We start from the raw sequence: 20736 nt of genomic DNA on the forward strand, positions 1-20736 counted from the left end.
TTTTGCTCTTGATAGGGGATGTAAAATTCTATTCACCCTGTTTTGAATTGGTACAGTCCTCTGATCATTCTCATGTGATCATACGAACTTTCGAATCATGGCCTCACAGAAGTTTGCCTGCACAAAAGCCTTATTATGTGATCCATGACAACCTGAGAACCTTGAAACAAGCTACCATGGACGTCCTATTCTATTGGAGCTTTGGGAAAAGGTTAGTTCTGAGCTCAGATTTGTCTCAAAGATGCTAAAACTGTTTCAAAACAGCTGATTAGGTCACGTCTTGTTTGAGCTATATCTGTCAGCTAATTTTAGTCCCAGCTGTTTTTGATATGCAATATTAAAGATAGAATTATTCTCTGAAGGGCGTGGCGGTAATTTAACTATTTCGATATGCATTTGGACCAGATTCGTCCCAGAAGTTTGAAATGTTTTGGCGTGATTCTTGTTATTTTCTCAGCGGGGAACGGTAAGTTTGGCGGGCGGGCATCCGGACAAAAACATTGCAACATTGTCACAACTGTGAACTGTGAAAGGGACCATTGTGTTTGGTAGATGGTGTTGAACAGAAGTTTGACGGTACAGCCTTTTCAGTGTTATAAGAAAGAGTGTGAGGAAAAGTGATTATTTGATTCTAAGGAGGTATACAAAACTCCTTGGCGTAAGTTCTAAGGTCACATGCTTTGTAACTGCTAAGAAAGTTATGACCAGTGACCTCATTTAACCCCTGCTGAGTCAACAGGTACAGCTAGGGACGGCAAACTTGCATAAAGTGGCTTTATTATTTACGACAAGTGTTGTTTACCTTGTTGTTGAGTTCTATGGAGACTGAAATATTTGGAAAAGTTTTAATAAACTGTGGTGTTTTTTAGTGGTCCATGTCCTCAAAACACCTGCTTGCCTTTTTTCATGTCCTCAAAATACCTGTGTCTTTGAAACTGGGACAGATGGAGTCAGCTGTGAATTGTCAAATGTGATTTCTTTTACCCTCTGGCTATAGTTGCTTTTATAATGTGCATTTGAAACATCTTCAACCTCAACCAATTACTGATTAACATAATTAAGACATCTGGTCACCATCTTATTTGTCAGTTTGACCAAGGACATTAGTTTGTCTGTCCACAGCAGACTCCAGTCATTCCAGTTTCATGGTGAAAAAAACACAGGTATTTTAAGGACACGCTATTCGTCCTTACCTGTCCGTACCTGTCCTTACCCCAAAAATGTCACACAGCTTAACTAAAACCTTGGTGGCAAGGTCTTGTGTAGCCAGTGGGTGCTATCCGATTACTAATGGGGCCGCCTGCTATAATTCCGGTTGCTATAATTCCATGTAGCATGTGATTTCTTTGAGACTTTTTAATTGCACAACGGATAACCGCACACTTCTGTTAATTGCATGACTTCCCCAAATCCCAAACCGGTGCAGTCCAGCTGGATAACTTTGCATTGTTGCACCATGTACCACCCGGATAATTGCATGAAATATGCTGGAAAATGAGGTGTGCAATTAAACGGCTTCTTCTGTACTGTTCTAATGTCTATTCCAGATGACTTGTAGATAGCCCAAAAGAACTCCACCAGCCATGGAGCCCTTAGCTCCAGCTGAGACCAAGAAGGACCGAACCTTGGACCTGATGTTGGTCTTGAAGGAACACTTCGACCCCAAACAGATCTGCAGTGTCCTGAATGAGCTGATGGGACTGGTAGAAGATGGTCTGTACAAAATATTTAAATATGTAAAAGAGGTTTTCTTGAATTCATTGTGGAGCATTTTTGCGCATTGTCAAGTCGAATGCCATATTGCACCAAACTAAGCTTTGGGAACATTCAGTTCATGGGATTTTTCATTTTTATGTATGGGGTGTCATACTGTCTAGCAAGAGTAGTCTGTGGACACTGACACAATCAGACCTTTTCCCCAAAAGTCACAACGGAGCATCCAATCACGTGTCAGCATCCACAGTTTGGCTAGACACGCCATGAATACAAAGGAACAAGCTAGTGAACTTGTTTCCAATGCCTTTCGCAGTAACAACATTATCTACTGTTAGGCATTGCCAAGTTACACTTCAGCATTACCAATGTACCCCCATGTCAACCTTGAGTCAATAAAAATATTATTTATTTGTTGGTTTGGCTGTTCAGCATGCACAGCCAGGGCTGCCCAACTAGGCTGTGGCTATGAGAAATTGCCAGCCCTGCTGACAGAGACAAAATCAATGTTACACTGACAATACAAAACAGCTGAACCCTCTAAGCTAATGCTTCCCCCCTCCCCCTGCAGGCCCCAGTCTGGAGTGTATGGAAGACTACCATGTCCACCAGCTGATTCTGGACCTCATGACACAGTTCAAGACAAACCCAGATGTACAGGAGGTAAAGTGACATTTCAGTTGCCCCCAATAGCAGATATTCTTGCAAATACATTTGTAGATACAGCATACCACCCCGACGCACGATGCAATAAATATGACTTATCCTCCTTTACCTGTTAAGAATGATGTTTCCACACTGAAAAAGGAGCTTGTGCCCCACCTTTATGTGTATCATTTTCTTATTGTTATCTATACCTTCGTTCTCTACATAGGTCGGCTGCAATGCCATCTGGAAACTGTTTCACCACAGCAGTCGACAGAGAAAGAGAATAGACAAAGCTGAAGCATACAAGTAAGAAATCTGAATTTCATAAATATCAAAGTAATAAATCTGAACTTCATAAAAAAAAATATATACATGTAATATAATGGAATGTTTAACAGTATTTAACACAACTAGTGTGCTGAGTAGAGAACTAATATTGGGTCAAGTTTTTGCTGTTGATGTGGCTTACCTTGATTGCTTTTTGATATGTTCATGTGAAACTTAAACAGAATGTGAAGTTTGACTTAAAAAAAACAGGTGAACAACCATGTGAAAAAACGGCCAAATGTGAGCTCCGTAGATGATTTTACCCTTGTGTGATGTGTTGTCTTCCCCTGTACCAGACTGGTTATGGAGGCCATGGAGAGACACAAGCAGGTGGAGGCTGTGCAGGCAGCAGGACTGAGGTGTGCGGCTTACCTGGCAATATCACGTAAGTTTCACATTTGTTTTTCAATCTTATGGCTGCAACGTTGACCTTGTTGGTACAAAATCTTACACAAACCAAAATGTATTGCCAAAAATTGAAGCCAAAAGCTTTCATCCAAAACAATACAATAAATTAGTAGACTCTTCCATTTACCAGTAATGCCATTAGGGTTCATAGATGAATAATTCTACCAACTCTAAACTTAACTTACTCCTACAACTCTGATGATTTGGCCTTCTCTTCCTGTTACTCTGTGATATAATAGAAATGAAGAAATAAAGAAAGACAGACACACTGAAAGCAGTTCCTCTGTACACAGAGAGAAAATGAACTGAAGTGGCTTTATCAGTTCTAGGTACAGTGCAGTAACTGCTGTGTTGCACTCTGGCAGTGTGCATGACAGAAATCTTGTATTCCTACAGGAACAACGCGGGCCTCTATGCTGGAGAATGAAATCATGGATCAGGTGATCATCGCCATGACAGCGTTTAAAGAGAACCCATCGGTCCAGGCCAATGCCTGTCAGGCTCTCACTCACCTACTGTTTGATGGTAGGTTTCACACAGCAATGTGGCTTTGGGACACAGTGAAGGTTTAATCCAAGGTTGGCCCTAGCTGGATGTGCTGTAAGGGATTGTATCTGTCTTTTAGGATGATGATGTGAGCGCGATTCCTAGATGATAACAATTGAGGTACCATATTTGAAAAGACATAACACAAGCTGTCTGATAATACAACAACCCACATTGCAATGCTAATCTTTAAGAAAAACAATGGGCATATACGATCAAGGTAATTTTTTTGCGTGATCTACACATATGTAGCCCTGGTGCTCAACCCATGAATGTAAGATCATAACAAATAGAATGTCATTGGAAAATAATGTAAGGGCAGTAAATGTCTTTTCCAAAGCAACTGATAAAGTAATAACTGAAATTAAGTTTATGTTCATGCAGTCTAGTACATGTACCATAATGTGCTAAATTTTATCTTCTATATTGAGATGAGAGACACCTGACAGAGCTGGTCAGCAGTAAAGGCTACAAGTTGATTGTGGAGGCAGCTGCACAACATGCCGACTGTGCGGCTGTCATGGAGCAGGTTTTGTGGGCCCTCAGGGTGCTGGTCACTCCAGGTGACTATCATTCTGTCTATCATGAACTGCTATCCTGTTCAGCTCATATATCTGTCTACATAGGCCAGATCACTCATACATGTGCTGTTATCAATTATAATATTATGTTGTTGTGTATGTAGCCTCATAGTACATTTGTTTATATAACTAGTATATGTAGTTGTTAATGTTATACGAGCGATCGCTGTCCGGGGTATTCGACGGCTGGTGCCTAATAGTATGCCAGTAGTTTGCATTAAAAATTGATATTCAAATTAGCAGATCAAATTACTGGTTAATATATAAATCAATATTTTTGCCTACCACTGCGTCATTTAAAAAAATGGTGTAATTGGTGTCTCCTCGAGAATGTCTTGAACACCAGGATATCTGAAGTGTGTATTCCTTGGCGATTGCTGATGTTGCATAAGTAGAGCTCTTTAAATTCACCAAAAGTACAATTCACCACAGCTAAGTAATACTTTCCCCTAACTATCCAGAGGTGAACAGAAGAATGCTGGAGACTGAGAGGTTGTACAGATATGCCACGTCAGCCATGGGGAGGTTTGCTCATGAGGGGGAGGTCCAGGCGGCCGCTTGTGGAGTCATCGAGATGCTGTCCACTGATGGTCAGTTACTGTAAATCCTCAAATATCTGGAGTAGTTTCATTTTTGCAGCAGGCACTGTAAAATTAAGTTGCGGCAAATATGGGTGTTTGTGCTTCAGTATTGTTTTGACTGCAAAGTTAACACACAAAGGTTCAAACATGATTATATCCGACTTTTAGATAAAGGAGTTTATAGTTTCTTTCTTTCCTTTGGTACCAAATGTTCTGAATTATCTCAACACAAAAAAGCTAACAACAAGTTAGCAAGGAAACTGGTAAATTATGGGAAGATATTGTTGTAATCTCTTTGTATGTAAAAATTTTGCTGTGTTTTCTTTTATTCTGCCAGTGTTTGAAAATCATTGATCTAAAATGTTTTTTCTTTCTTCTTTATCTATGCATGTTCCCATAGTCTTCCCTTTTATTATAGATTTCCTGTCTGCTCCCTTCCCCTTCAAATAAGCAGTTTTCATGATACACCACTTGAATGTTTTTCCAGAAACCTGTCAGAGGCAGATGGTAGACGACCATGTGCCTGAGCTGGTGTTCAAAGGAATGCAGGCCTTTCCCAAAAATGCCTTCATGCAGACTTTTGCCTTGAGCACCTTAGCCTACCTGGGTAAATGTGATTAATTGCATAGCACCTAGCTAACCTTTGTTCAAGCACAATAATTGCAACACAGTTCTTTTCTTCAAGAGACAATTCAGCAGATTTCGTTATAACAAAATGTATTTTCTGGAGGCAGCAAGCCTATAAAGATGTATCAATATACAAAATGGAGTGAACATACATTATCAGGTACAGCAAAATACAAATATATCGGGATCAGACTATATGCTACTTGTACCTTTACTGCAGGTGATGCATTGAATGCCTCTGACGATGAGGACACGTTTGAGAGCAGGCTTGTGACAGGACAGAACATATCCTGGCTCGAGGACATCTTCAGTGCCCTGACCAATCACGCAAGTGATCCAGCTGTACAGGTCAGTCCCAGAATGCACTTTGTCAATGCTTCAACACTCTGACTACATGGAACGTTTTCAAACAGTGCTTTTTAAAAAGCACCAACTTCTTCTTTGTGTTTTTATCTGTCTTTTTATCTGTAGTTGATATTTTCTTGTGATGTTTGGTTGCTTATTTGTCATTTTAGGAAGCTGGCTGCAGGTCCCTTTGCAAACTTCTCGAGCACCATCCAGATCTAATTAAGCATATTGGGGAGGAAGACAATCAGTAAGTCCCAAGTATGCAAATGAAGCATACATTCTAAATATCATTGATTGTTACCACGTCATAATTTTAGAATTGTTATTAGGTGATAAAACAAAGATTATGGATGAGGTTATTTCATCAAAATGCAGAAATTGTATGTTACTTAAAGTATGTTAACCTTTCCACTTACTACATTGAATGGACATTATCAAATGAATCTGTTAAGTTCGCCATAAATGTATGATTGGATGTAATTATCCATTCCTACACCTTTGATTTGAATTGCAGGAAAAAGAAGAAGGTAGCCACACATAAAAGGCTGGTATCTCTGTCCTTTTGTCATTCTGTTGCTGCAGCTTCAACATAGTGTTGTTAACTCACTAAACTCATCTGTCCCCCTCATTAGTTCCCCTTCCAACAAAACATTGTGAGACATTGTCTGTAGAATTAGCATGGAGTCCAGCCTTGTTGGCTTTGGTCCACTTCCAACAGTTGCTACCCTGCCTGGTATAGCAACTGTTGGGAGCAGCCCAAATCTAATAATCTAGGACTCAAGGCTACTGTAGTATACATTAAGCCTGTTCATGGTTCCATCTGCACTTTGGTAGAGGTGCATTTGGGGTTTCATGTCAAGATGAAGACCCCTGACTTTGTAGACCATCGATATTTGATACTGTTAGCTGAGTTTTTAATGTTTGTCTAGTAGGGCTTCACCTTTGACAACCTACAGTGCAACCTGCTGTGCATGTGCAGTTGGAACCATGGACAGGCGTATATAGTCATCAGACATGTGTAACATTATTACTGTTAGATGCTATATTTCAGCTGCAGTAGATAGAGGGAAAGCCTAGAGAACATATTCTTTCTAAACTGTTGTTTTGTTGTGGCTTTAACTTTCTTTTTTTGTGAGAGTAGTGACCAAAATTTCAGCTGGCATAAAGTACTTCTTGCTTGGAGAGAGATGCTGTGTGGTGTGAGCTGAATGTGTGTTTTTTACTGTGTAGCCTGCTGTGAGATTAGCCTGACTTAAAAACTTAGTGGTATCATATGATGATACGTCAAGAACCAGTTACTCGAGCAACTGGATATGATTTGGGAAAATTCCAAAATCATATCCAGTTGCTTTTTGGGAAAATTCCAAAATCATATCCAGTTGCTTGAGTAACTACTTTTGCGCATATCTTATTACCTGGATGTCTAACCTTCATGGATATACATGTAACGTTATGATGATATTTCCTTGTTGTACAGTAGCTAGTCAGATCTCACACTCATTGTTGTCATTCTGTGTTTGTTTGTCTTTTAAAAATTAAAGATCAAGTAACAGTGAATGTGTAACTGTCATTGACATTGTTTTTGCACTCTACATGCCATATTCTTCAAAGACTAGGTTTTGACCTTGAGTAGATAAAAGGAAGTACACTCAAAAGTGCTGCTGTATCAGTAACTTAACAGACAGGATGACCTGAATTGAAGTGAACATCATTATGATAGGTTTTGGTGTTTAGAAACTTTTGATTTGATTAATGGGCTCAATAACTTTTGGCAATCAACAGCAGGTCTTTTTAATACCAAGAATAGTAAATTTTCTCAGTGGTCTCGACTAATTGACTAAATTTAAGTCTCTTACTAAATTTAAATTTAGACAAACTTGAATTACGTGCCCCCCTCCGCAGGATGCCCATCCACTCTGCAGTGCTGGCAGCCATTATGATGCATGGAGAGGACCAGTATGTCTTCAAAGTGGCTTGTGAGGCCATCTACCATCTTACAGCCGAATGGGGTATGTACATTAGATGTTCTTTAAGGGTTCATCCATTTTAGATATGCCAGTATCAGAAAGTGTTGCTTATGGTTAAAGTGCTGTTATAGATAAGCTTCTCCGTAATTCATATGGCATCTACCTAGTGTGAAAGAGTTGTAGTCAAGAGCCTATGTCATTCTAATAGTACTGGTCTTTTACTCAACTACTGTTTCATTCCTTCATTACTTTAAAATTTCTGTCAAACAATGGGAGTTGGAAGGTGGAAAATTGCAGAAAAATAGAATCATTATGAAAGAAAGTCACATTTTGACACCTCCACACATGATTCTTTCATAACCAGTGTTGTTTTGCTGCTGTGTGATTGCAGAGCCTTTGCAGACCTTAATGATGAACAAAGGTGCCTACCTCAGCATCTTGAACTACATGGGTCATCATGCAACCATCCCGGGCGCACAGCAGTTTGCCTGTCGGGCCTTGAGAGGACTCACCCTGCTGAAGTAGGTCAAAACTACAAGCCAGCTTTGATCATTCCTCTATGCAGAGACATCCAACGGTGCCAGCAAGCTGCCTCTTGTTTGTGCTCTGCTATCTCAACCGTCACCATCAGTTCCTGTGGGCGTCGCCACAAACCAGCTGTCAGCCAATCAGAGAATAGTCCTTTCAGTTTTCAAAAGGGATATGTATAACTCATTGATATTTATAAGCAGGGTAGTCAGGAACTAATGGTGACTGTTGAGATAGCAGAGTACAGACAAAAGGCAATTTGCTGGCGCCGTTGGATGTCTCTGCATAGGAGAATGGCTATGATTGGTTTAACTCTTTATCTGTTAGTCCTGAGCATGACAGCCTTTGTTACAGAAGTTTTGATGGCACTTCTTGATCCTTTTTCCACAGTGATGATCACAAACAGAAGCTAGCGGAGGTCAGTGCCCTCAGTCTGGTGGCGTCGGCCCTGAAGCGTTTCCGTGACGATGTCGGGGTGCAGGAAGAGGCCATCGGTGTCATAGCAACCATGTCTGATGTTGGTAGGTTTAAAACTAAGTTTTTTTTCATCCCCAGTTATAAAATGTTAGCAGTAAGTGAACACTTACACATGCACTATAATCTTCTAATACATATAGTTTTATTGCACAACAACTGTACGGGGTACAAAGTATGGCATCTACATTTATTAACTACAGTTCTATAACTTAACGCTTATCTAACTAATACAGAAGTAACTGTTGTAGTATGGGATAAATTTCTTACAGTTGTTGGAGGCTTTTACAATCATTGGAGGAATTTCTAATGTCTAAACCTTCTTTGATATATTTTCCTATATCTGTCATGCAGGGATTGTCACATGTCATGATGTATTTGAATTTGCACTTCAGGTCCATCGAGATAAAAACTTGTGTATAAGATGACAGCCTTGTGTACAGAGAATTTCGTACATGATATTATGGACTATTTTGGTGGTTGCACAAAATTGTGTGGCCCAAGGGCTGTTGCAATGGAGATGGGTACCACCCTATCACCCTATCACCATCTGGTGCATACTGATGATCTTATATTTTCCAGCCATAGTGCGGCACCAGTGTATAATAGAGAAGGTTCACACCATAGTTCTGGACTCCATGAACAAGTTCCTGTTATCCAGGGATGTACAGGACCTGGGGCTGGAGGCACTCGGTGTTCTCTCATTGGCTGGTAGGTCAAGCCTTTTATGTACTTAATGATACATGTACATGTACATTAGGGGCTTTGTTAGTAAGAACAGAAAGGGCATGAGACTCCGGACTAATCTGTCTAAAGATATAGTATGACAAACAACATGGATTTGGTGCGCCAACATCTGCACATTTGCCACTAAGAGCAGTATTTTTTACTGATACATTTATCCACAGGAATTCAGATCTTGACCTGTTTGTTTTCTCCCCACCGTAGCCGGTGTTCCTGCCATGTTGAATGAAGCTGGGGCCCTGCACACTACCATCCATGCCATGGAGAAAAACCCAGAGGATGACTGTAAGTCATCTTAAGTGTGTTGTAGTGTGTTGTAATCATTGAATAAAACATATAGAACGCCACTCACATTAACCCGGTGATAAAAGAGAAAGTAGATTTTGTGATACACATACATTTGCAGGGCTCGAAATACCACCTGCATATGCAGGTTAGTGCATGTAAAATTTGAGCTGTGCAGGTACAAAATGTATTTCTGGTGTCTACCTGCACCTAACCTGCACTGGTATATGTACTGGGTTTTATACATAAATGTCCTATAATGTAGCTGTATATATATTGTTATTAGTTACATTGACTGTTACCACCTAGAAAGTATAAAACTAAAAGAAAAAATAGCAATGGTTCCTGAACAATTTTAGTATGATCCATACTTCCTAAATTCAAGGTGGTGCAGGTAAAATTTGTCAGGTGCAGGTAATTTTAAGTGTTACCTGCATAGGGATGCGTACCTAAACCCACGTTTAGGTACAGGTCCGGATTCGAATCCAGAGGTTTAGGTACAGGTCCGGACCTAATGAGTCCGGACCTAAATGCATGCCATTGAATATTATATCATAATATTATATTATGATATGTTACAACGGCAAGAAATGTATCAAAAAGGGTAGAAGCATGTTTGAACCAATAAAAACGTGTTTATTATGGTAGACACATGATGCAACAAAAATTTGACCCTTGTTGTTTTTCCCTCACTGGGGCTCAGAGACTGCTATGGTGATTTCACAGTAATTTTATCTGTCAAAGTGGCCATCTCCTGACCTGTTATCCTGCCTGGCTTGCACTAATTAGATACAGGTCCAGTACCGGTACACCAGGGTTCGGTATTTTTGTATCTGTACCTACTTGATTGTACCGGTACTGTATCGGTACACTGTACCGGTACACATCCCTATACCTGCACCAGTGCAGGTATGCAGAAAAAAGTATTTCGAGCCCTGATTTGTATATGCTGTGAATCCATTTTCGTAAAATTAGATCCTCGTAAACTTAAATTCATTTGCAGTGTACTGTATGGAGTCTTTCCTTGTCATGATCAGTCACTGTGGAAGAGCACTTTCCCAATATTTGGTAGTTATTTAAGCTAATTTTAGTTAGTTACAATACTAGAAATTTCTTTCAAGTAAACACAGCATTGTCCCTTTTTCCTGCCCCCCTCCCTCCCAGCTATCCAGTACAAGGGGCTGATCATGCTGCAGGTGCTGGTGGATGAGGAGAGGTTCAACAGTCCTCAGGTCTGTGAAGAAGTCGGCAAGCTGGTGGTGGAGGCCATGAGCAGATTCAAGGACATCATAAGGATACAGGAGGAGGTGGGGTTGCAGACTAATACATATTTACTACAGTAACTGATACACATTTTCTATTGATTGCATGTATGATTACATGTCTCAAAATTTTGATACTATACACCAATGAAACTACTGGAACTGTATCTACTAATGACAAGGTGGCATAGTAGCCATGTGGATAGGGTTGTTGACTCAGAAACTGAAGGTACAAAACTGGTATATTTTTTGCCTGGTACAATTGTTTTACCATAAATGCAGCACAAACAAACACAATCTAGGTGAGGACAACCTTTAAGATGAATCTTAAAAAATCAAAAGAATGTAGAAATGGCTCCAATTTTTTTTCGAAATACAGTGTATACATTGTATAGGACTTCTGATTGAGGAAAAAAAACATAAAAGAAATATGGAGCATTGTAGTTGATAATCTAAAGAATATTTTCATTCTTACAAAGTCTTGCTTTCCCAAACTGACAATCTAATGATTCCTTAAAGTCTTCATGGACCATCTTGATGTGTTGTTGCAGGGCTGTGTTGCTATCCAGCTGTTGGCTGAGATGAGTACAGACATGAGCCAGGTGTTGGTGAACAATGATGCTCAGGAGTGTCTCTTCCACATACTGGAGTGCTACTCTTACAATCAAGGTAATAAACTGATCTGTAAGCCCCACTCAACTTTATCAAAATGTAAATGTGAAAATAAAGACGTAAAAATTTGAATATTTGACCAACATGCAGCTACTCTCTCATTGGTTCAACATCGAATTGCCATGTTATCATTGGTTAAATTCACTAATTGTGAATACTTGGTGTATTACAAAGCTCATGTATTACACAACAGGTCTGTTATGCCAAATGGTAGTTATGGTTATAGTACTGTTACAGATACAGACAGTCAGCACAGCCTATTTTTGCAGGCTGCAAAAAGTTATACATTCATTTATGTCAGTACCAGATTCAAATTGAGCAGTCCTACAAGTTTGGTGTTTGTTAACTTGTTTGTTTGTTTGTTTGTTTACAGGTCTCCTGGATGTTGCGAGTGAGTGTCTGTACGTCCTGAGCTGTGAACTTGACCTGAAGCCCCAGATGCTGCTGTCTGCTTGTAGTAAAGGTTCCATCAGGGTATGTGCCTGTCATGTTCATTTTCAAAACTTATGAGTAATACAAACACAATGTACATTGAGTGGAAAGGTAAAAAATAGGTGCAAAGTGTCTTGTTGCTTATTTGATAGAAATAAATTATTCTTAACAAATTTAATCAGCTATTTAACATTTAGTCTGTGTAGGGTCTGTAGTATTTTTCAGGTTATGGAGTATCAATCAGGCTTGTTTCTCAGACGTTATGCTACTTTTTATGAAAATGATTTTTCATCTTTTTTCTGTTTGATGAATCTTTATTTTTGTTTTAATTTCTGATTATACTTTTATTCACCATTTTCTACAAAAGCAAGAAGTAAGTTCTCAGATTTTTTTCATCTTTGCAAAAACATTTTGCTTGGTGTGCTTTTTGATTGGTTTTTATTTTTTGATACTCAAATTTTACCTAGCGGTGCTCCCATACTGTTAAGGGAGGTGGAGCCCTGTTAAACTAGCAAGGATGGTACACAGGGTAAATATTACCTGGCCTGCACCAACCTACAGATACAGGTGATATTTCAAGGCCTGAGCGTGTACATATACAAAAATATAAATCTAACAGACTGAGTGTACATCCCTTGACCAGGGTGTGGAGTGTCTGATCCAGCTGGGTGCTGATGTCAACACTGGGGAGGGACACAACACGCCGCTCTGTCTGGCCTGCGAGAGGGGAGACGAACACTTAGTCCACTTTCTGCTCAAACAGGTAACTGTAATCATTAGTATTTAGGAGAGAAAAGTTTCTGTATATTTTCTGTTAGAAATAGTTAAATTTCAAGGATGATTTGCATCTTGTTGTAGAGATACTGCTAGAGGCTGTTATTCTGTATCTAACAAATTGTCACTCACAAGCTCAGTGCATATCCCAAACTAAGCTTTGTTTTTAACAAAATGTAGACATAATTTGGGCTTTCCTTTTGAACTGAGTTCAATCCCCGGCTGAGTCATACCAAAAACTTTTAAAATGGTACATGCTGCTTTCTCTGCTTAGCACTCAGCACTAATGAGGAAGCTTAAGAGTATGGGAGTTAAACACACATCATTACCAGCGGACTAGCCCCCTGCCATAGTGGCTTGCATAGATGTGTGGCATTGAGAGGATACAGAAATGGAGATGGGCATTTGTTACCGATGTACGGGAACTTTAGTTTTAAATTTGTTTGTCTTTCTCCTCCAGGGTATTAGTGACCTTCAGCCTGCTCTCCAGTTGAGTCTGAAGAAGGAACATCACAGCATCATCGGCCTGCTGCTGAAACACATGGGGCACGACCGCGAGGCCGGCGTGGTGTCCTGGAGCGGCCTCAGTCTCGGCGGGCTGAGGGCCGAGTGGTTACAGCCCATGCTGGTAGACAGGAACATCACCAAAAACATGGATGGTAGGGACTAGAATGCTTATTAACAAACCATCAAAACATATGTATACTACAAACTTGTCAATCCTGTGACTACATCTGTCTATGTTGACCATCTTCACAGCTACGATTAAAAACTATTTTCAACAAGATTTCTCCAGTGTCACTAATGAAAGACACAGAATAGCTGTTTGAAACATCTGACCAGTTCCAAAATCATAATTTCCAGTTGCGTCAGTAACTGCTTTTTGGTGTACAGCTGTTTGCATAAGGACAACCTGGCCATTGTGGCCACTAAATGGTAACCACTTTTATATCATACCTGTGACACGAAAACGTTCGATACGGGTGTTCCGGACCGGGCCATAACTGCCGTATCGCACAGGTTCGAAAGGCATATCACATGGGCTCCATTCGAATAAATCGAACTGTTTCGAGCGGGCCGAGTGCGGTGCCATCGAAAGTTCGAATGCCTGATTCGGACGTTGGAACATTACTGTTGCAACACTTTCTGTCCCTCGGTCCCAGCCCTCCCGCGGTTCGAATCACCCTCCGGCGGTCGGGCAATCCGACCCGCGGCGGTCGGGCTGGTACCTCGGGTGATACGGAATACACCGTGTTGTATATATATATTCTATATATAGATAATTTTACCCATTGATGATACAAGCTGTTGTCAGTTGTCATCGATCCTCTGTAACCATTGTCATTAACAGACAGAAACTCAACCAAAATCACCTTTCTTTTTTGTAATGTTCCAGGTTCGGGTGTTGCCATGGCAGCCATGGTGAAACACGTCCGTAACCGGCGGGAGATGCGCCCCCTCCCGCTGACCAGGAACCACTTTGGAGGCAGCGACCCGTCTCTGGCTAAAATGTCCTTCCCTCTGGACGACTCCACGGACAGGAGATTTCCACTCTACCGTTCAGGTATGTGGTGTTTGTGACGGTCACCGCTGATTTTCAATTGATCAAAATTGCATCTATTTTTGAGAGAAAGCTTAAGATTAAATCAAGATTTTCAAAATGTTTTGCATCAACTATCACATTAAGATTAGCAATGATATATCAATGGAGGAAGAATGATAGTAAATAGTTTGTTCATTTATATTGTAAATAAGAATTATAGCATTTTGTTGGTGGGAACGCACATAGTGAAGAAAATGTAAAAATGACAACTAAATCCGAGATAGATGCACATGTTTTTTTGTGTATTTGTTACCTTGCCATTGTACAGCAGTGGTATAGTTATTGTAGATTGCATTTTCTATAAACGACTGTCGATGTTTGTTCAACGGAAAACACACTATGATGATTAATTTGTCAAAACAGTGCTGTTCATTGTGCCTTGAAACTATGTACAAATGATAAACATGTCAAGTCTCCATGTCTACATGTACGTGTATACTGGCATCCTCTAACTTAAAGGTAAAGCCTGTGTCACACAATCCAGACCTCCCCAGGACTTTGCTCCCAACCACTTCCCACCCAAGGCTGGTGCTAGGTTAGGAGTAGTCAGGAGTCCATCCAATTCTAGCTCCTGTTTGATCCTTCGATAACATCCAAGCAGAATCTGACCTTCCCGATTTCCTTGATTTTTCAAAATCTATAGCAAGCTGAAAAGCTGAAACATGTTGATGTAGGTTAGACATACAAGTGATAACTGAAGATACACCAAAAAGTAGTTACTCAATCAACTGGATATGGTTTTGGAAATGGTCAGACGTTTCAACTACTATCCAGTAGTTTTCGTAAGTGACACTTAAAAGCCGACAATTCAAAAAGAACTAATTATGGTCAGCAACCTTGCAGTCAAACTCCCAACCACAGATGACCTTGCTCACACTAGCTCCCAGCCATGGTCTGTAGAAGGTCTAGTGGAAGTGGTTGCAGCTATGTGTGACAGGACTTAAGGCACTTTTCTCAGTTTCTTGCTCTACTTTTCTCCTGCAGTTGCCAGACCAGATGATACTAACCAAGGTAAAGGGTACTGCACAACTTTCCATTCTGCAAACCTTTCTGAGAATTTTGGTGCTTTTCTTTTTAGTAATCTTGACTTTGAAAACTTACCCTTCAGCCCTCTCTCTTACACTCTTTACTAACATTTTCAGTTTCATCTAACGACGAGACTAAAGGTAGACGTCTTCTTCCTTTTGTTTGTCCTCTTTTGTTTTGTGCTTGTTAGTGTTAGTACTCACTTAGGACAAGAAATTTGGAAACTCGAATTTGATAATCATATTTTCCGTTTTCGGAAAGCTTATATATGAATATGACCCTTGGCAATGATACTGTATTTTTATGATCCTGTATTCAGAGGTTGAAGACCAGACCTACATATACAAACACAAGCAGAAACAGAAATAAGAAATTGATGCCAACATTTATTTGTACAATTATAACAAAAAAGATTTCATTTTAAACGCCAATTATGCTCCCCAATTATGTATGATACAATGTATTTAATAGAATATTCACCAAGATGATTGACCAAACTCAAGTTTTGAGAATTCTTGTGTCAAGCTTTATTGTGTTGATTTGAACTTACGTTGTTGTAATATGTTGCTTGCTGCATGCCCTGCTGGCTTGCTTGCATGTATGTTACATTTTTGCTTTGCACATAAACAGGTGTTCAGCGAGGCAGTACAGTTAGAGGTACTGTTTGCTCATGCTTGTTGTACTAGTTTGCATCATTTGCGCTTTTGCTTTGTGTGTGCAATACACACTAACGTTGCAACTTTGCTTTCTGGTAACAATGTAATTGAAATCAGTGTGACTGTGTGTGTGCTACTAATTTCATGTACTTGAAGTCAAAAGTTCGGTGACATCATTTCTTGAGTCATTGCACTTACTTTAGACAGCTGAGTTTGCAAATGGGATCATGTTCATTTTCTAGCAAGCATAACCAGCGACACTTCCTTTGACGGGTACGAGGTCCAAGACATCCGGAGAAAGAGTTTCGCTTACGCGAGGTCTCCCTCAGAAGACAGCTTGCTGGGTAAGTCAGCAGAAGTCGGCAAAAGATGTACTACTTTTCCTTGTTTTTGTCAACCTTTTCACTTTTAGTGTTGTCTGTTTGTAACACTCATCTGTTGCCTCATTATAAAGTAGGCGTGAAATATGTTTTGATGACACCTTAGGGTTGGGCCCTTCTTTATTTCATTTAACTTGTAATATTAACATTTAACTTGCAAATTTGAATTCTTTTAGAACTCAAAAATTGCTTGCGAAGTTGTTTATGTTTTTCTGCATTAAATGTTGTCCAAAGTAGCTCAGTTCTCTTAAGAGCCATGTCAAACCTAACATTAATGTACTATCATAATGCATCTATGTTCAAAATTTGAATTTTGAGCGGAGACGCAGTCACATTGAAGTCTATTTCTTTTTACAGTGCCCTTGATCAAATCTATCTGTTGACGGCTAGTCTTCAAGCAGACGTTGGGATGGACAATCATAACATTTTCTGGCTGCCGTTTTCTGACAAACAACGATCAGCCAAATAAGGGGACTGGAACACTATAAATCCCAACATCTGCTTGGAGATTACCAAATGATGCTGAAAAATTTCTAGTATATAGTCATCTACTCAAATGTTTATATTTTTCTCCTTTCCTTCCACTTTACCTGTTCTTTTCCAGATGACAGGATTGACGCCAGCCGTTCTGATAAATGGTGGAACCGAATGCTCTATCCAATCTTCTCTGTCTTCTCTGGTACCTACAAATCGTCTCTACAGTCAATCATCATACTTGCTTTTTTCAATCATAAGTATATTTCTGAATCGTTCTTTGCTGCAATGCATGTGTTTTGCCTGTTGTTCTGTTTGTATGCTGGGGACAGGCCGGTGGGCATCCTACTGTAACAGTTAATGTTTATCTGTGGGGTAATCTATTATCGTTGTGTTTAAAAACAGGGTATTATATATATCAGGTTGGCTAATTCAAAATATTGAGGTTTGAAACTACCACTGGTGACTTGATATCCCTGAATAGTCTGTTTTGAAACACAACGGATATAGATTACCCCATGGATCTAGCATTACATTGCATGTATTGGGGAAACAAGTGCATTAAAATTGAATAAACTTTTGTACTAGGTGGATCATTTAAAACACTCAGGTGTATGCAACCTCATTACACTTAGGGATGGCTTGCCAAGGACTAGAGCAGAGGATTGGCCCAAAAATGGAGAGACATTACTGAATTCCCTTTGGAAAAAGATATCTTATACACAAAAGACCAGATGTACCATTGACAATTAGTTGCATATAAATAAGAATTCTGCATAGACTGGTATCAGGAAAGAGATTTCAGATCCCCTCTCATGCTCCATGCCATTCCTTTGTGATCCGTTCCTGGTTCTACTATTTGTATTTCTAACAATTGACCATTTCTGTCCTGTGCTTCTTTCTAATGCTTCCACATAGGAAATAGAAGCAAAGGTAATGCCTGTTGGCAACATTCATTGATAATAATAGATAACTTCTATATTTCTTAACATCTTTGTCGATACTAATATACACTGTTTAACAATTTGTCACGGTGATGTAGTCATATGTTATTTATTTATTTTCTGTTTTTTTTTGTCACCCAATAACTTTCTTTTCTTTTCTCACAGTCATATTTTAACAGGCACGGATGTATCTTGGGATGGCATTGTATTTAACATTTGATTTCTACATTTGTTGACCGTTGCTATTTGCTGGTACATGTGCTTTTAAAATTTTCTCAATTTTTAGAATATAACCTTTCTGCATTTCCCCCAGAGCTGACTGGGTTAGGGGATTCCTCCAGAAGACTGTCTGGGGAGAGTGACCTCGAGCTAACCCCGGCCAAACCAAGGAAAAAACTGAGAAGGAAGTACAGCAAGACGGGCTCCGAGATGCCGTTCAACCGCTGGGATCCGCGCAACATGACGGAAAAGAAGTTTGGCCAGGCGCTGGCCACGATACCTCAGGGAAAGGATCGGCCTCTTGTAACAGCAAGCTCTCTCGGCTTCAGCCCGTTCGCACAGTCGAGGACAGGGTCTAGTGTGGACAGTAGCCCCACACAGTTGACACCTGTGGGAACCCCTTACACCTCAACTCCCATCCGATCACCTTCTCCTAATGTTCTTCGAAGAGAAAGGACTTGGGTAAGTTTTATTTTGAGGTCATTCATATGAAGGAACCACAGTAATACATACTAGTGTGATTGGGTTTTAGGAGTTCCATTGTCCTCGAAACCTGAAAACTCAAAAGGAGCATATGGTTTCCTGATAAGTACAATGTAATTACTGTACTTGCAAAGGGGTCTTTCAGTTTGTAAAATTCTCAACCTTTCCTTATACATTCTTCAAGACAAAAAACATAATTGTGTTATATGGACATGAGAAAACTCACTTGCTTGTGATGAAATGTTCTAGATTATCATTCTTCTTGCACGAAATAAATCAGAAAATATACAAATTTTGCAGGTATGCTGAATAAATCTTTCCTTTTTTCCCCAATGCTTCCATAGGACTGGTTGCGAGAGGTGATGTTGATTGATATTATTGCCTCTACAGGGTGATGGTGTTAATGGGTGTAGTGGAGAAGGTTTAGGTGGTGAGGTGGCTGGGATAAGGGGTCTTTTAGAGTTCAATGTGCTTACTCCTGTTATAGCACACTGCACGCCATGTACATATTTCTGCATACTGTATAGAATATACAGTCAAGCCTACGTGCTAATGACCACCTCTATATAAGCACCATCTGGCCATTGTGGCCTATTCTAGGTGTTGCCTAAGACTATTTTGACCCAAGCACAAAAAATCCTGTCTGCAGTGGCCACATGTCCTCTCACACTAAAAAATCACCAGCTGTGGCAATTATAACTAACTGATGATTCTCCCACAATCAGGTCTCTATATCAGAAGCTGAAGAAACGGATTCCACTGTGGAGGAACCACTTTCTCCCCAAAGGGACAGCATGGATCAGTCCAAGTCACCCAGCCTAGCAGTCCCCTCCCAACCACATGCTGACCTCCCCCATAAAGATAGCATGGATCAGGTCAGCCCTGGTCAAGTAAAAAAGCTGTCTTTAATGAAGATAGAAGAAGACAACAAGCAGTCATTCAGGAAACGGGCCTTCACGTCCGCCGACAAGCCCGTTCGGTCACTGTCCACAAACACGGTGAGGCTCCTCGACATTTCCGCCAACGGAATCGTCTCTCTTGACGGCCTCACCAAATCTGACACGAACATCCTGAACTCGTTGGTGGCGGTGGAAAAGCTTGATCTCAGCCAGAACAGTCTGAAGGACTTCCCGTGGAGGCTGTGCCAGGCTCTGCCCAAACTGCAGAGTTTGGATCTCCACAGTAACAGCTTCACGACCTTTCCCGCCCATGTTCTCGCCTGCCAACACCTGGACTCACTGGATCTCTCACACAACAAGATCGCAGATCTGACCAAGAAGCCATCTAAAACCAGCTTCAGCCTCAAGGAGTTCAACATCTCCCACAATTCCCTGACGGCGCTGCCATCTTGGATCGGCATCTGCATGCCCATGCTGCAGGTTCTGAATGTGGAGGGGAACAGAATAGCCAACATCGACGACGAAGACTCGTTCCAGCTCAGGAGGTTGAAGTTCGTGAACATCTCAAAGAACCAACTGAAGGAACTTCCCTTGAAGTTCTTTCTAGGATGTCCCAAGCTGGAGACATTAGTGGCATCTTGCAATGAGCTAGGTGGGTACAAATATTTGTTATCTCAGTCTGTAAGGTTTGAACTGCACAGCTTGAGGTCAAAGGTATTATCCGCTAACTTGTAAGCAGTTCTAAACATGTTTTGTTTAAGTCTGAGGCCTTCAACTTTGACAGTGCTCATGCAGTTCAAAACTGCGAACCAGCTTGTTAAAGAAAATCATTATGATAATGTTTCCAGCAGTATTGGTTCATGATCAGGTTGTATAAAAGTACAAAAATGGGTACCTTACTCGTTTGACAGGTCGAAGGCAATCGAAGAAGAGGAAACACCCAGTGCCAGCATTCTACTACCCCTATGGCCTCAAAAAGGCAGCTACAGAAAGGCTATGTGACTGACTACCTTTACCTTCTGTGTTGTCCCCATAGATAACTTGCCGTATGATGCTGCAATGAAGCTACAGAACCTCAGCACAGTAAAGCTAGCCCACAACAAGCTGGCGGAGCCTGAGCCCACGTACATCCCGC

General features: G+C 40.5%; 1 protein-coding gene across 1 annotated transcript in view; it reads left to right on the forward strand.

Moving 5' to 3' along the window:
• Positions 1-43: 43 nt before the first annotated feature.
• LOC118416238 (leucine-rich repeat serine/threonine-protein kinase 2-like) overlaps positions 44-20736 on the forward strand; it is a 47118-nt gene continuing 26425 nt past the window's right edge. Inside the window, exons 1-32 of the mRNA XM_035821323.1 lie at positions 44-211; positions 1548-1713; positions 2285-2376; positions 2588-2667; positions 2985-3073; positions 3493-3621; positions 4074-4205; positions 4685-4813; positions 5292-5411; positions 5652-5779; positions 5947-6026; positions 6294-6323; positions 7682-7788; positions 8138-8267; positions 8665-8795; positions 9331-9459; positions 9697-9777; positions 10942-11084; positions 11591-11708; positions 12085-12185; positions 12787-12906; positions 13378-13576; positions 14314-14481; positions 15505-15531; positions 15663-15686; positions 16177-16203; positions 16445-16546; positions 17187-17261; positions 18314-18681; positions 19047-19061; positions 19428-20253; positions 20638-20734. Coding sequence (XP_035677216.1) covers positions 1584-1713; positions 2285-2376; positions 2588-2667; positions 2985-3073; positions 3493-3621; positions 4074-4205; positions 4685-4813; positions 5292-5411; positions 5652-5779; positions 5947-6026; positions 6294-6323; positions 7682-7788; positions 8138-8267; positions 8665-8795; positions 9331-9459; positions 9697-9777; positions 10942-11084; positions 11591-11708; positions 12085-12185; positions 12787-12906; positions 13378-13576; positions 14314-14481; positions 15505-15531; positions 15663-15686; positions 16177-16203; positions 16445-16546; positions 17187-17261; positions 18314-18681; positions 19047-19061; positions 19428-20253; positions 20638-20734 — 4127 coding nt within the window. The 5' untranslated portion in view covers positions 44-211; positions 1548-1583. The remainder of the gene's footprint in view (positions 212-1547; positions 1714-2284; positions 2377-2587; positions 2668-2984; positions 3074-3492; positions 3622-4073; positions 4206-4684; positions 4814-5291; positions 5412-5651; positions 5780-5946; positions 6027-6293; positions 6324-7681; positions 7789-8137; positions 8268-8664; positions 8796-9330; positions 9460-9696; positions 9778-10941; positions 11085-11590; positions 11709-12084; positions 12186-12786; positions 12907-13377; positions 13577-14313; positions 14482-15504; positions 15532-15662; positions 15687-16176; positions 16204-16444; positions 16547-17186; positions 17262-18313; positions 18682-19046; positions 19062-19427; positions 20254-20637; positions 20735-20736) is intronic.

Source organism: Branchiostoma floridae, chromosome 5, assembly GCF_000003815.2.
Source record: "Branchiostoma floridae strain S238N-H82 chromosome 5, Bfl_VNyyK, whole genome shotgun sequence".
Taxonomy (NCBI): domain Eukaryota; kingdom Metazoa; phylum Chordata; class Leptocardii; order Amphioxiformes; family Branchiostomatidae; genus Branchiostoma; species Branchiostoma floridae.